Below are 13,356 nucleotides of genomic sequence, written 5' to 3'. Positions count from 1 at the left end.
CTGGATCAAGTCCCAGGAGAGGGCCTGTTTTAATACTCTTCATTAAAGTACTTACCCTCAATTGTTCCATTTAAAAAAATGTACAAAGGGATAAAAGGCACTCTGGACAAAGGCAGTAAGCATCAAAACACAAGGTTAAGTCAGAAAGTGTTTGCAATAACTTGCTTATGATCAGATGTTTAATGTTATGGATTCTTTTTGACTTTCCCATTGTAGTAGAAGTAAGTAGTAGGTAGTAGTGATAATGGTACCTACCAGTGCTGGCAGTAGTAACAATATGGCAAATGTAGCTGTGAGACCAGCACTGACAAACATATTAGGCATCTTCCTGCCATGCGATGTAGATGGCAGTTGACTGTCTAGCAGCTGTTGGACCTGCCGGCACTGACTGAGCAATATGGTGCACGGCGCTGTTCTACCTGTAATGTGAAATGATAGATCCATCAGCGTATCACTGAATACATTACTTGTTTTCAACGTGGGCAAATGCCTGTATTGAGAACTCCTCCTCCTACTTCTGCTGCTGCTGCTAATAATAATAATAAGAAGAAGAAAAATAACAATTGCCATACCATTCTGAAAGAAGACGATGGTATTTTACTTCTAGTGAATATGTGGGCAAAAGTGATTTTTGGGAAATATGATTTACTACCAAGTGCCTGATCGATTACTGCACACAGTACATGAATTGAGCATTAGGATGCACTTCGCAATCAATAAACAACGAATCGGTGAGTGGTGTTCAGCACGGCAATTTTTAATAGGAAATTCTTAGAACTGCGTGACATGCATACTCCTACGGTAGTTGAACGTAATTTTTTTCTGTATATTTTAGACACATACGCCTCTAGTTAGCCTCGGGAAGGCTTTGAAGCAGAACGAGGTCGTGTTCCACACGAAGGTTTTGTTTCCATGCCGTCTCATCGCAACGACGCTTCTTTGCCGTTTACCCCAAACGACGTGTTTATTGGGCGAGCGCCGAGTTTACAATTTGAGTTTGGTTCATCCCATTGATTATTGCTCCTCGCTGTAATCCACGTACATCGCGAACAAGAAAAACACAGAGAGAATCAGGTTTGAAACATAATGGCAAGGACTCCGGAACTCCCCGTTTCCTTGGAAGCGTGATCACTTATCCCAACAGTGAAGGACGGAATATCCCAAAGGAAGAATAGAGTAACTGAGTTCAGCAACACAACAGCAAAGGCAACAAAGTTCTTTTGGTCCTTTCTTAGTGTCCTCTCCATTGGTGGTTGTACACGTTGGAGGAATTATTATTAAAATCAAATGCAAGACTATAATACTTCAAACGACGATGCAGAAACGCTAGACACAAGAGAATCGAGTCGTTTCCATGAATGACATTTGCATTCAGCTAAATGGCACAATAAAAGGCAGAACATTCTTGAATTAGATGTGTGGCCCTCGCTGTGACATCACCTTTTTTTTTTTTTTTCCTTTTTTTCCCCCCCCCCCATCGCAGTGTGTTCAAACCCAGACAGGACTTTCATACGGTGGTATATTTTACAGTTGACAGTAAAAGAGTGCATCAAACAAAAAAAAAAAGTACACATAAAGGAAATGTTAACAAGATATAAAGGTGCATGCAAAATGAGAATCTTCTTCATCTTTTTTTGTTCTTTCATTTCTCCGTGCAGCCAGATGGCAAAATAGCAGCTCTGCAGTCTTCTTGCTCAGCTGTCTTTTGATGGACATTCTGCTGTTACGTTTCGAGGAGGCCGTGTGTTTGCAAAAATCCCGTTTGTGACAAAGCGAGCCTTTTTCGGTAAGACGATGGAGGAGACTGCGTGTTTTGTACAAATGTTTCTGTCGGGATACGATGGTTTCGTTTTATTGAATACGTCCCTTCTTGTAATCACACTTTTTTTTTTTTCTGTTGCTTTCTGCCAGGTTGCTCTGTTGTACATAGCGATATACTTACACATATTTCTTTCATCGACGTGTGAAATTCGTTTCAACGTCACGGGTAATTCTGAGTCACAATGACATACGAAGAGGATATATACAACATGGTCGAATAATGGGGAAATGGGAAAAACACAGTTACCAACCAGGACACCATTTTTTTTAGGTCTGTTTTACATTTTTGGTTGAAATGATTTTAATATGCTAGCATCTTATCCTAATATTGTCTTTGTCTTCAATGGTGAAGAATTCCGATCAAAGTTTTCCTTCTTTTAATACTTTAGGGAATTTTCAAACGTCGGGAGGTGTGGCTGTAATGCCCCAACATTTGTTCTCCCTGAAAGAAATCATAGAGTAACAATTTATTAAACTACAGAGCAACCTGGCTTTAAGGGACTGCATTTATTTATTTAGTTGCTTTCACTTAACTTTGTCTGATAATATATTAATGTATGCTTATTAGCATTCATTTGATTTCATCTTACAAAGGAAGCCATACTCATGCATTACAAAGCAACCTTAAATTTTTGGTACTGACTGCAGGGCTTTAGTGGCAAATCCATGGGGCGTTACTTTGAATTAATAAACATAAAACTGACTGTTAAAATGAAAAAAAAAAAAAAAAAGAAAAAAAAAAAACTATAGCAAAAATGTAGGATGTTAAATTCAGCCATATTTCACTGATTTTCTAAGCAATCGCTTGATGCGAGAGAAAATGTAGGAAAAGGAAAATCTCACAGACAACGCATCACAACTGTAAACGTGATGAAAAATAAAACTCATTTAAAACAAAGCATTTTATTCACACAAATTTAATAGGATATGTAACAACCGTTTGGTCCATAAATATTTAAGGTGAAATAGCTTCTCTACACCATCTTTATCAAGAAACAAGTAAACATGGACAATCTTGTTAGAACAATTACTGTACTATAAACACAAAGATCAATATATAAGATTCTCGAATTAACCAGCTAGATCTCAAAGAGTGCACAACTGCTTTCTACGACATCGCTGTCCCCTTTTAACAGGATATACCATAAAAAGATCTCCAGAAATTAAGAAGTAAAATGGTACAAAACTAGTGAGGCATTAAAAGAACGTGTTGACAAATAACATACGTATCCTGAATTTCACAAACTTTGCTCCAAGTTATAGCATAAGGCACATCGTAGAACTGAGATAGGCATCTACTTTATGAAGCAGATCTATTAGTACCATTTTGTTCTACAAAAGAACAAATTTTGACACTTACAATGAAATGTTTTATCCCCCAGCATGGACTCTGTTAAACCTTCAGCCAGAAGAAACATGTTTTTGGTCTGTTCAGTGGCAAGTGTCCATAACGGAAATACAGCATGTCCAAAAGGGCGAAAATGGGGAGGGTCGTTCTTTTTTCGTTTTCTTTTTTTTTTTTTTCCGTTTTTGTCAGCTGGCCGGCTCCACGCACATTTCCAAGTTCTCCAGTGTCACTGCACGTCCCGCACTCGAAGAGCGAAGAGCGTGTCAACCTTGTCTTAATCTTTGTGTTATTGTGTTATTAAAACTAACACCCTGAGCAACATGATAATAATGCACTTTCGACTGGGCAGTGTCCTGTCTGAACGAAAGACTGATATCACCGGCAATCTGAATCCGGACAAATTCGCCACCGTTTTTCTTTTTTTTTTTTTTTTTTTCCCCCCACGTAACGAGGCCTACAAACGAAGAAAAGTGCACAACTGTGGAAACAATCGAAACAACGCCCGCCTTTTCTCTCGTTTTTCTCTTCTGGAAGCTAACGCGTTCGGTCGTAATTATGCAAAATGATTTTGGTCGCAGCTCAACTGCATCGTGTATCGATGTGACTGCTGAACAATTACCACTGTACAGATGAATCTGAATCTCTTTCTACTGAAGGGAAAAAAAAAAAAAAAAAAAATTGTTACGTGAGGTTTGCAACCCACCTGGCATTTGAGCTTAAAATTAAGAACGGGTACAGAGAATAAAGGAGCCTAAAGATTTTCATTGCAAACTGAGGTCACCGAGAGAGTTTGCCTTGCACTCTGCACTTACCTACTGTTACCTTATACAATTTAAAACCGCTGAAATAGACATATGAATGTGCGTATATGCAGAAGAGAGCTATAAATAAGGGATGTGTAATATTCATAGCTCTCAATAATCTCTGAAAGCCCAATCCTTAACCGAGACCGAAAATAACACGGAAGTCTCTTTCTCTAAGTTACAACGTATTTGCAATTTACATTACCGTATTACCGTATTTTTACGACAGTGATATAGCGCGTAATAATTTCGGGCCTTTAAGATAAACGGTGGACTACACGATTCCATCAGGAGCGAAGGAAGTAATCCAAAACTTTGTGCTCTCCGCAGTCTATTTTCATCCATATTTAATGCAAATCCAGCGACAAAGTGTGTCATTTCGGGGTAGAGCAGGGGTGAAGTTACCCTTCCTAAAAATAAGTACCAGTAATGTCAAACTTCCAGATTTATGGACACAAAACAAACCACTGAATATGTTGACTGTGAACTCAGCTGCCAAGCGGTTGGAAATGCTACACACCAATATTTGTGTTTGTAATGTCTGTTTATTTGCTCTCACAAGATCTGTCCATGACTGTAGAAAAGAAAAAAGGAAAACGAAAAAAAAAAAAAAGCAAAGAGAAAGGAAGCGTTAGAAAAGGTTCGTCAGGGTGGTTTGCGAGGGACTCCCGGATTCGTGGCTGTCCAGGCTAGAGCTCACTGACGTCACTACAGTGATAGAGGGATTGGTCAGGTCTGTTAGTGTGGTCGCGGTGCTGGGCGGGGTGCGAGCGCCGCTGTCGGACGAGGGCGGAGGAAGCGAGGTGCCATCTGCCTTATCAACACCCCCATTCTCCTGTCGCAAAACGTTCCTTCTGAATTTGGCTCTTGCGTTTTGGAACCAAACCTGCAAACCAATTTCCAACGGCTTTACTTCTGTTTTGTCCCACTCTGTTGGATTTTTTTTTTCTTTCTTTCTTTCTTTACCTCTTCCTTACTTGTATCAAATTTACACCACAGCTCAAACTTAAAACACTTGATTCCGACCACGTGTGAACAAACAGTGTCTAGTTCACAGTTAACTGCAAACACAAAATGCGGTGCTGGTGCCGACCCTCTCTCGCCGCATCTTTTTTCTTCGAGAGAATACAGGATCGAAGGACGAAAGAAACCTTCTTAAAGAGAGAACGTTGCCTCCACCGGGACAAAGGCCACTACAAACAGCACGTAGAACCCTGACCCTATCCTTCCGGCTCGTGCTTTTCTCCGGAACGGCTGGCAGCGCTAAGCTCCTCGCAGCAATTTACCCGTTCGTACAGCTGGGTCATTCTTACCGGAGCGACTCAGGTTAAGTACCTTGCTCAAGGGTACCGCAGCAGGACGAGGGATCCAAGCCCGGGCCCTTCGAGCGCAAGGTGGCAGCTTTAGCCACTACGCCCCCTGCTGCCCCGCAACATCCTCAACTAGAAATAGCTTTGCTGCCTTTGCTGTTTTCCCTGCGGTCCCGGCAGCACCTCGAAGGGAGGGGCTGCTCCTCCGAGCAATTTCCGAAGCCCTTCTGACATCACGAGAACAGGCAGTGGACGAGACACGTCGGTAAACTCGAGCTATTCACCTCGTTCGCTCTTAAGTCTCCTGCCTGAAAGCTGTGACCTCAGATTCGCTTCTCGCTCTCTGGACGGAAAAACAACGAACGCTCCAGCAAACAAATGAAGGGTGAGGTCAATGACGTGGAATGAAAGGGTAACGCGTCCTTACCTGAAGAACTCTTTTGGTGAGGCCAGTTTTCTGCGCGAGCTGCTTTAAGTCCTTTGCGTCAGGATTATGGTTGATGGCAAAGTAGGACTTCATGGTGCGAAGCTGATGATGTTTGAAGGACGTGCGCATACGTTTCGTCTTCTGAGACGGGGGGTAAGGCTGCTGGTCCCGGTCCAGGTGATCGGCTTCGTTTTCGTTACAGCCTGAGGAGAGGTGACAAAGGAAGCGCTTCAGCCGTGAAAGCAGATGTCGCGTCGAGGAATGCTGCCGGTGAGCTCCAGGAGCCGCTCGCCTTCCTCCCCCCCAACACGTAACGCGGTGACGAACGAGGTTTTCGAACGTGTGAAAATGATTCTGCAACTCTTTGTTCGAAAGAAAAATAAAAAGTGATTTTTCTCGCAGGGTCACCTTTACGTTAAACCCGGTAATATCTGTTCGTCATCGTCACAAGCGATCACTTTGGTCTGAAGTTCACTCACTACCGTCTACTTGTCTTAGGTACAACCAAGACTGCTTTTCCAATGAAGTTCCCCATCAACCACATGATGCAAGAAATTCCAGCCTATCCCAGCGTTTAAACAAATATTTACAGTACACACTTGCAATATACCAGAACCACGACTATTATAGCTCTGAGTTTCACTCCTGTCATTTATGTAACACTGGATACAGTACAACTCTTTGTCTGAAATGATACTTTGCAATAATTTCTCTCTGCCTTTTAACTGCTGTTTTTGCCTCTCACCTCATACACAAGCAGCCAGAAGGTATTTTTCGACCGTTTTAAAACTCATTTCTATTTTAATAATCTTTTTCCGACATCGTGCTGCGGTGATTTATTTACAGAGGCCATGCAAAGTAAAAACACGTTCGAGAAGATACTCTTTCGTCATGTTCATTTCTTATTCGTTTATTACTGTCTGGTGAATACAGTTTATGTTGTCATGAAACTGCAATTTAAGTCTTTAAAATTGCTTCTTTCTTAAATAAAGGAGCATAAATGGATAGCCGCTCTTATATATGGGATATAGCTTTATGTTAAAGGTGTTAATTCCAGTCATGTATCAGAGTGGTTAAAAGTTGCAATAAGCATTCAGAATAATGCGCCCTGACTCCGAAATGGGCTGTGAGAAATTCTTAGGGCCTCCACAATATAACCTAGAGTGGATTTAAAAACATCCTCCTTTCAAAGATGTATAACTAAAACGGCGCAACTGTCGGACAACTGCAGAAACAGATGTGTTTTAATATCATTTGGCAACTGTACTGCGAGAAGATGTTCCGTGGACAGGATGTAAGACTAAAGACATAATGACACGCACATTCAGTTTAGACGTTACTGAACACATTTTAATTTATACCTAACAGTTTTAACTCCTATAAAACTTATGTAGCTTACACCGGTAACCTTGCCTGCTCCATATATATCATATACAAGCAGCCACATGTCTACACGGTCTGATGTACACATCGAAAGAAAGCATTCTTTGTAAAGCGCCAGCTGGAAATTTGCAAAGTAATAATTAATTTAATTGTGGAAAAGTACAACAGTTTACTGTGCACGTGCAAAATATAGGGATATACAGGGCATAGAAGACAAGAACATTAGAATGATGCACTACGTAGCTAAAATGTTAATAATAGCTTAATAATAGCATGTGCCATTTGGGGAAGACAGTACTGGGCCTGGCTTTAATCAACACTAAAACTTATGAATTGCCTTCCCTGATTTTATTTCTATGGTTTTAAATCAAAATGACATCATTTGAAATCTGCTTGCCTTTTGTGGGTGGTCGCTGTTACCGCGGTTTCTGGATATAAACATTCTAGCGTGAATGTAATAGTATAAATATTTCAGCTATTGAATTAAAGTAAAACTGGAAAGAAAAAGAAGAAAAAAGACCCATTAGGAACAGATGTATTTTTAAGGTTTCTGGGCCATGCGCTCTGTAAAGAACTTTAAACCCATGGCATCAACAACACTGCATCGGTGACAATGCAAAGTTGCTGAAACAGTTGTGAAGCCCACCAAAGAGAGGCGCAACGATTCACTCTTAATTCTGAAGCGCACGCATGAGGCAACGAGGAGCCCCAAAGTGCTGGCTCTGCGTTCATACATCCCGTACGGTTCCGAAAATCCAAGGCTACTCTCGGACACGCTTACATGCATTTTGCACGTTCACGTTTAAAATACTCCGGCCGTACTCTTTCACGACTTTTTAAACTACCGCTAATCATTGCAGCAGTGATTTTGAGATCATTCGGTAAACTGGCTAATTCCGGGCTTCTTTGCGCACTATGTGTTTCTAGAGAATTGTACGAACAAAGTGCGTATAGTGTTCAGCACCTCTGCTTCCCTCACCGTGATGCTGAGTTTCAGCAGCACTGTCCTCAGAGCCACAGCTCACCAGCCTGGAGCTGGGAAAGGAAGCAAGTCTTTTCCCTGCTGTCACTGTGGGTTTATTGTTTACTTAGCCCAAATTATTATGTAATGTGTGCTTTGTGTACATTCATTGCAAAGGTCTTTGTTTTAAACACTGACGATATATAAAATGACCACCAGGGGTCTCCAAATCTTCGTCTTAAAATTAAATTAAATTAATTGCAGATTGCGGAGGACAGCAAGTTCATGATTAACATTTCAGATTGTTTTAAAATAAAACAGATTTCTCTGCACCATTTACTTATAACGCAACGGGTCTCCAAGCAAAGAAGAATGTGTTCACAGAGAGCCTTTTAACGCCATCGCAGTGGTAAATATAATCATGCAAACAGTCGGTATGGCTACATTTTTACTCTTTCATATGTGTACATAAGTAAGTGTAAGAGCACATATATTTACTACTAGACTGTTTGCGAGTAAACAGGGTGAAATCAATCGAGGTTTAAATGTGCCGCTTTCACACTTGTGTAAATAAATATACAGCATTTCATGTAACTGATATTTCTTTTTAGTCGGATGTCGAGAGGGCTTGAATTTACTGTTTTTTATATATAATATTATACTGTAAATGAGTGTCTTCGATTAAAACATCAAATGAATTCTGAAAAAGAAGAATTAATTAAATCCTGAGTAAAAAGCGCACGTAGTTTGCGTTGAAATATTTTAAATATATTTCCGTCGCTCCCGTTCTTCCTCTTCATTCTTCCTTTATTATAATTTATGATGCGCGTTGAGTAATAGATGCCGTTACACGGTTACAGTGACAGGGCAGCATATTGAAATAATACACTCTATGGCACGCATTTAAATCAGTCTTGGCTTGTTAACTAATCATGAAACAGAAATTATATATATATATATATATATATCGCGCGCCAATTGCAGGAGGATATCGCAGGTGTGCGGAGAGTGAATTTAGGGTTCATACGAAAGGTGACAATGGAAGAACGAAAGAGGTGAAAGGTCCTTTTGCAGGCCTCCTCTGCTACAGACTGCGCGCGTTCCCGAGAAGCGCGGTCCCCTCTGTCGCCTCCAATTAACACAGCGCAATTAACGGGCGCGTTCACGGCGTTCCCCTCCGTTCGGGGAGCGTGCGCGACCACACACACACACGCGTGACGTGTAAATGAAACTTTTGCATGTAGGCGCGTGCATTTTCATGCGAAAGTTGCACGCGCGCGCGCGCAGGCTGCAAACCCGGTTTTGAGTTATTCTCTCAACAATGAATGAACGTATGTCATCATAACAGTAACAGCCGCATTACAATAAACTGACCGTCGACATGATGATGAAGGTTTTCGTTCCGTTTGTTCTCATTTTTCCTCTGACTGTTGGGAGAAGTGCGAGAAACTAAGTTCCGACGCGCAGACACAGAGCTCGTGGCAAACAGTAAGCAGTAGCCGAGATTACAAGGTTTCTTTGCCGCGGTTTTACATTTACACGATTTACATCATCATCATCATCATCATCATGTATTCATTTAGCATCAGACGCTGTTCTCCAAGCGACGTACATCTCAGAGAAAATACAGTGTAACAGTCAGTGTGTTCATTACATCAACAGGAAGAGACACTTTGATGCAGCAGACGCGTGATTCTGAAGTAGTTTGTTTCTCCTTCCCACCATACAATATAAGCGCGACTGACGCGTGTATATAATAATATATTCACAATATAGTCTATTTATATGTTCCCTAGGACGTTAGGAGTTGCAGGCCTAACTGCGTTCTTCAAGCACAGACTAACCATCACGATGAGCCAAAAATCACAACCCGCCCGGCCTAACGCATATTAACAGGCGACGCACAATAAAACGCACTATTATTAATCACGGAAGCGTAATCCAGAATTATTATTATTATTCTACATGATTTTGCCGACTACGCCGTCCAGTCCAGCGCGACTCACTTCGCAAACTCAGCCTCCCACACGTGATGTAGTATACAGCAGGCTATATTATATTATATTCTTATTATTCATTGTACCAGCCGGCGTTGAGTTCAGGGGAAGCGCCTCGACCCTGGCGGGATTCGAACCAACAACCGGCGGCACTCACCGGAGCTGTAAGAGCCCATGTCCACCCCCATGGCGGGGCTCTTCCTCTTCCGCGGCCGTCCTTTCTGCACCGTGCCCGTGCCGTTGAAGTAGGGAAGCCCCACGGCGCCCGCGCCGCCCTTAGCGCCCAGCTCGGGGTAGCCGAGCTGCGGCCGGAAGTCCCCCTGGAGCAGGGCCTCGAAGTGCGCCCTGCAGTACACCGCGCTGTCCTTCATGCCGAAGTGGTCGCCCGTGGTGAGCGTCCGGCCGCACGTGCTGCACGTGAAGCAGCCCAGGTGGTAGACGGAGTCGCGCGCGCGCATCACCATCTCCGAGGCCGAGATGCCCAGGTGGCAGCGCGCGCACCTCTGCACGGAGAACCTTCTGGAACAGGAAACACTGTTTACAATGACATGATTTAAGAAGTTAAAAACATAAAAATTTTTTAAAAAAAAGAGAAAAAAAAACAGCCGCGGTGCACAGGAAGGCAGGTTAACGTTACAGAATAAACGACAACTGTCCCCCGTTTGGCCTATATTTACTGAAAAAAAAAAAACTGTCTCCCTCATTGTTCCAAAAAAAAAGTCTTTTAATTTACTTTATTTTCTGCAATAATATATACCGGTAACACACTCAAAACACAGGACACAATATACAATACATAATATACATAATATATCTGTACATACAGTATTCAAAAGTACAGTCCTGAAATTTGATAAATATAAAACAAATAAAAAAAATATAAATATAAATATATATGGCATAAATTTGGTCACTTTGCGTTTACATTTTGGATTATAAAACTCTTCCGGAGATGCTTCTTGGAAATAGTGGCCTTTAGAAATAATTTCCTTGTATCGCGACTAAATAGCGCTTTGTTGTATCCTGACATAACGATGTGCTTTAATTGAACATCGAATCACTTAACACAGAGCCGTGTGTGTTTTTTTCTTTTTATTTCCATTCGAAAAAAATAACAGGTTAGAAGGCCATTCACTGGTCCCCACTCTAAATTGAGAATACTCTATAAACGGTAAAGCAACGGTAAAGACAATTGAATTGCCTTTGATTGCAAAAGCGTCCCTGTACAAAGGAGCGGAATTAAAAGAGAGTAAAAGAAAATGAAATGAAATAAAGCCCTTACCTGTAATAGTCCTCTTTGCAGTAAATGCTGCCATCCTTCGCGAAACAAGTGAGCTCCGACTCCAGGGCCAGTTTACATTCGCAGCACTTGAGGCACCTGAGGTGCCACTGCTTGTCCACGGCCAGTAAATAGTACCTGTCGGAAATTTTACCCCCGCATCCAGCGCACAGGGCGGGCTTCTCCTGGCTCATCGAGGCCATACCCTGTAACAGAGTACAGGCACAAGGACACAAGGACAAGGAGGAGCCCTTAGCGAGGGGCCTCACTCGCTACACGTCGTCCGTGTGACACAATGAAGGCTTTTCATGTGGCTCCAGTTAAATGAATGTGCTCAGGGAACGGACATCACATCATACATCCGTCCAATTTAATCGTTAAACTACTCGGACTACAATGGTGATAAATACGAACATTATTTTACGTGACAATTATAAATTCCATGTATTGACATTTTAGTTTTATTTTATTTCTTTTCTTTTTTTTTTTTCCGTGCCCTCACGCAAAGGAACTGGCTTTACTTCCAGTAACTTGTATTGAAAAGCCACAGATTTTTTTTTTACATTAAAATGAACAGCAAACACAGGTATGTTATTCCATCGTTTTTTTTTTTTTTTACCATTATAATAATTCGTGAACGATTAGACGAGCGCACCACTCCTAAAACAACTATTATTGCTACTGCGCTAAGGTCCAAACCGAAACAATTTAAATAAACGCCAAATCATGTCCTTCAGTGTGAATTATTCCAAAACAAATACTTACGTGCGTATATAATTATGGTTCATCGAATAAACTTAGCTTGATATTTTTCAGCTCGTTTTTTTTAAAAGAATTTAAAGTTTTTCAACTGCGTGAAGTCTAATGTTTCACATATATATACGTATACAGAAATACTGTATATTTTTTTTTACAGTGCTCCACATTCCACGTATTGCTCCCATCTTAAAGTGAACTTTTTTCTACGCACTTCACATCGTAGCTACGCTTCCCGCCCTAACCTAACAGACGATATTGCGAAGAAGAGCAGTGATTTCTTCTTAGTATAAATGACGGCTCGCGTTACCGTGTCCCGTCCGTTCACGTGCACGCCCTTCCCCAGGCGCGCCTCCGTCTTGGACCTCCTCTCCATCTCCTCCATGATCCCTTGGATGTGATCGCCGGAGATGCCGTGGAAAAGCATGGTGGCCGCAGGACGCAACGTGCAACTGCTCCCCTCCGCCGCGCGACCCACAACTTCCATATACACATGCAGAGCCCCCCCCGTCCCGCCCTCCAGCCTCGTGCAGCACGGCAACCGGCAGCCCGCAGTCCTTAGATCATCCGAGCAGGGCGGCAGGAGCGGGGGATCCACGCAGATGCAGACGCGGGGCCTCCGTGCATGTGCCGCCGGGCGGAGCGAGCGCTATAGGGCAGTGGGGCGGAGAGAAATGGCATGAGTTACTTTCCACCGGGCGCGCCACGCACTCTGCTCCAGCACTGGGTGGGTGTAGTCCGGATGATGGTGAGGCGACCAAAGCAAGAGAAGAGGAAGAGCAGCTGCTGCTCCTGCTGCTGCTGCTGCTGCTGCTGCTGCGTCTCCTCGCTGGGCTCCAGCTGCTCTAGGGTCAGCTCGGGGACTGGCGTCGGGTGCGCGCTCCGCTCCGCTCCTCTGCGTTCCTCTGCGTTCCTCTGCGTTCCCCTCCTCTCGGCAGCGCTCTGTCCTATTTGTGAGCGGAGCAGCAGCCTGCCCAGTTTGGGTAATTTGGTAGGAGGAGTTCTCCCTCCCTGGATTGCCACTGATTTCCATTCAACCAACAAAGACCTGTCATTCTCTCTCTGCGCCCCCCCCCAGCCCACCACCACCCACCCCCGTGCTGGGCAGTGCAAACAGACATAGACTTTGGTATTGACATATTTGATTCTTTTTAACTTAATTTTCATGCAAGGCTCCATGTTCCTACTGTAAAAGTGATATTACCTCTTATTACAAATCAGCTATGATTTTCAGTAAAATAAGCGCAACTTAAGTGTAGAAGAGCTAAAAT

General features: G+C 42.7%; 1 protein-coding gene across 3 annotated transcripts; it reads right to left on the bottom strand.

The window, feature by feature from the left end:
* Nucleotides 1–1,498: 1,498 nt before the first annotated feature.
* On the bottom strand, nt 1,499–12,963 carry LOC114909071 (LIM/homeobox protein Lhx9-like). 3 transcript variants are annotated; one of them, XM_029254502.1, is made up of 5 exons: nt 12,396–12,963; nt 11,333–11,535; nt 10,208–10,569; nt 5,710–5,912; nt 1,499–2,263 (listed from the first exon to the last, which is right to left on the bottom strand). In XM_029254502.1, the coding sequence occupies exons 1-5, from the start codon at nt 12,570–12,572 to the stop codon at nt 2,207–2,209; spliced, it is 1,002 nt and encodes a 333-aa protein (XP_029110335.1). In that variant the 5' UTR covers nt 12,573–12,963; the 3' UTR covers nt 1,499–2,206. The 3 variants fall into 3 exon arrangements, with proteins under 3 accessions (XP_029110335.1, XP_029110333.1, XP_029110334.1); XM_029254500.1 differs by lacking the exon at nt 1,499–2,263 and adding an exon at nt 4,268–4,858; XM_029254501.1 differs by lacking the exon at nt 1,499–2,263 and adding an exon at nt 4,268–4,858 and having other exon boundaries at nt 10,208–10,566.
* Nucleotides 12,964–13,356: the final 393 nt, after the last annotated feature.

The sequence above is a fragment of the Scleropages formosus genome, chromosome 9 (assembly GCF_900964775.1).
Source record: "Scleropages formosus chromosome 9, fSclFor1.1, whole genome shotgun sequence".
NCBI classification, from domain to species: Eukaryota; Metazoa; Chordata; class Actinopteri; order Osteoglossiformes; family Osteoglossidae; genus Scleropages; species Scleropages formosus.
The sequence above is the reverse complement of the archived record's forward strand: the minus strand, read 5'-3'. Positions and strand labels throughout refer to the sequence as shown.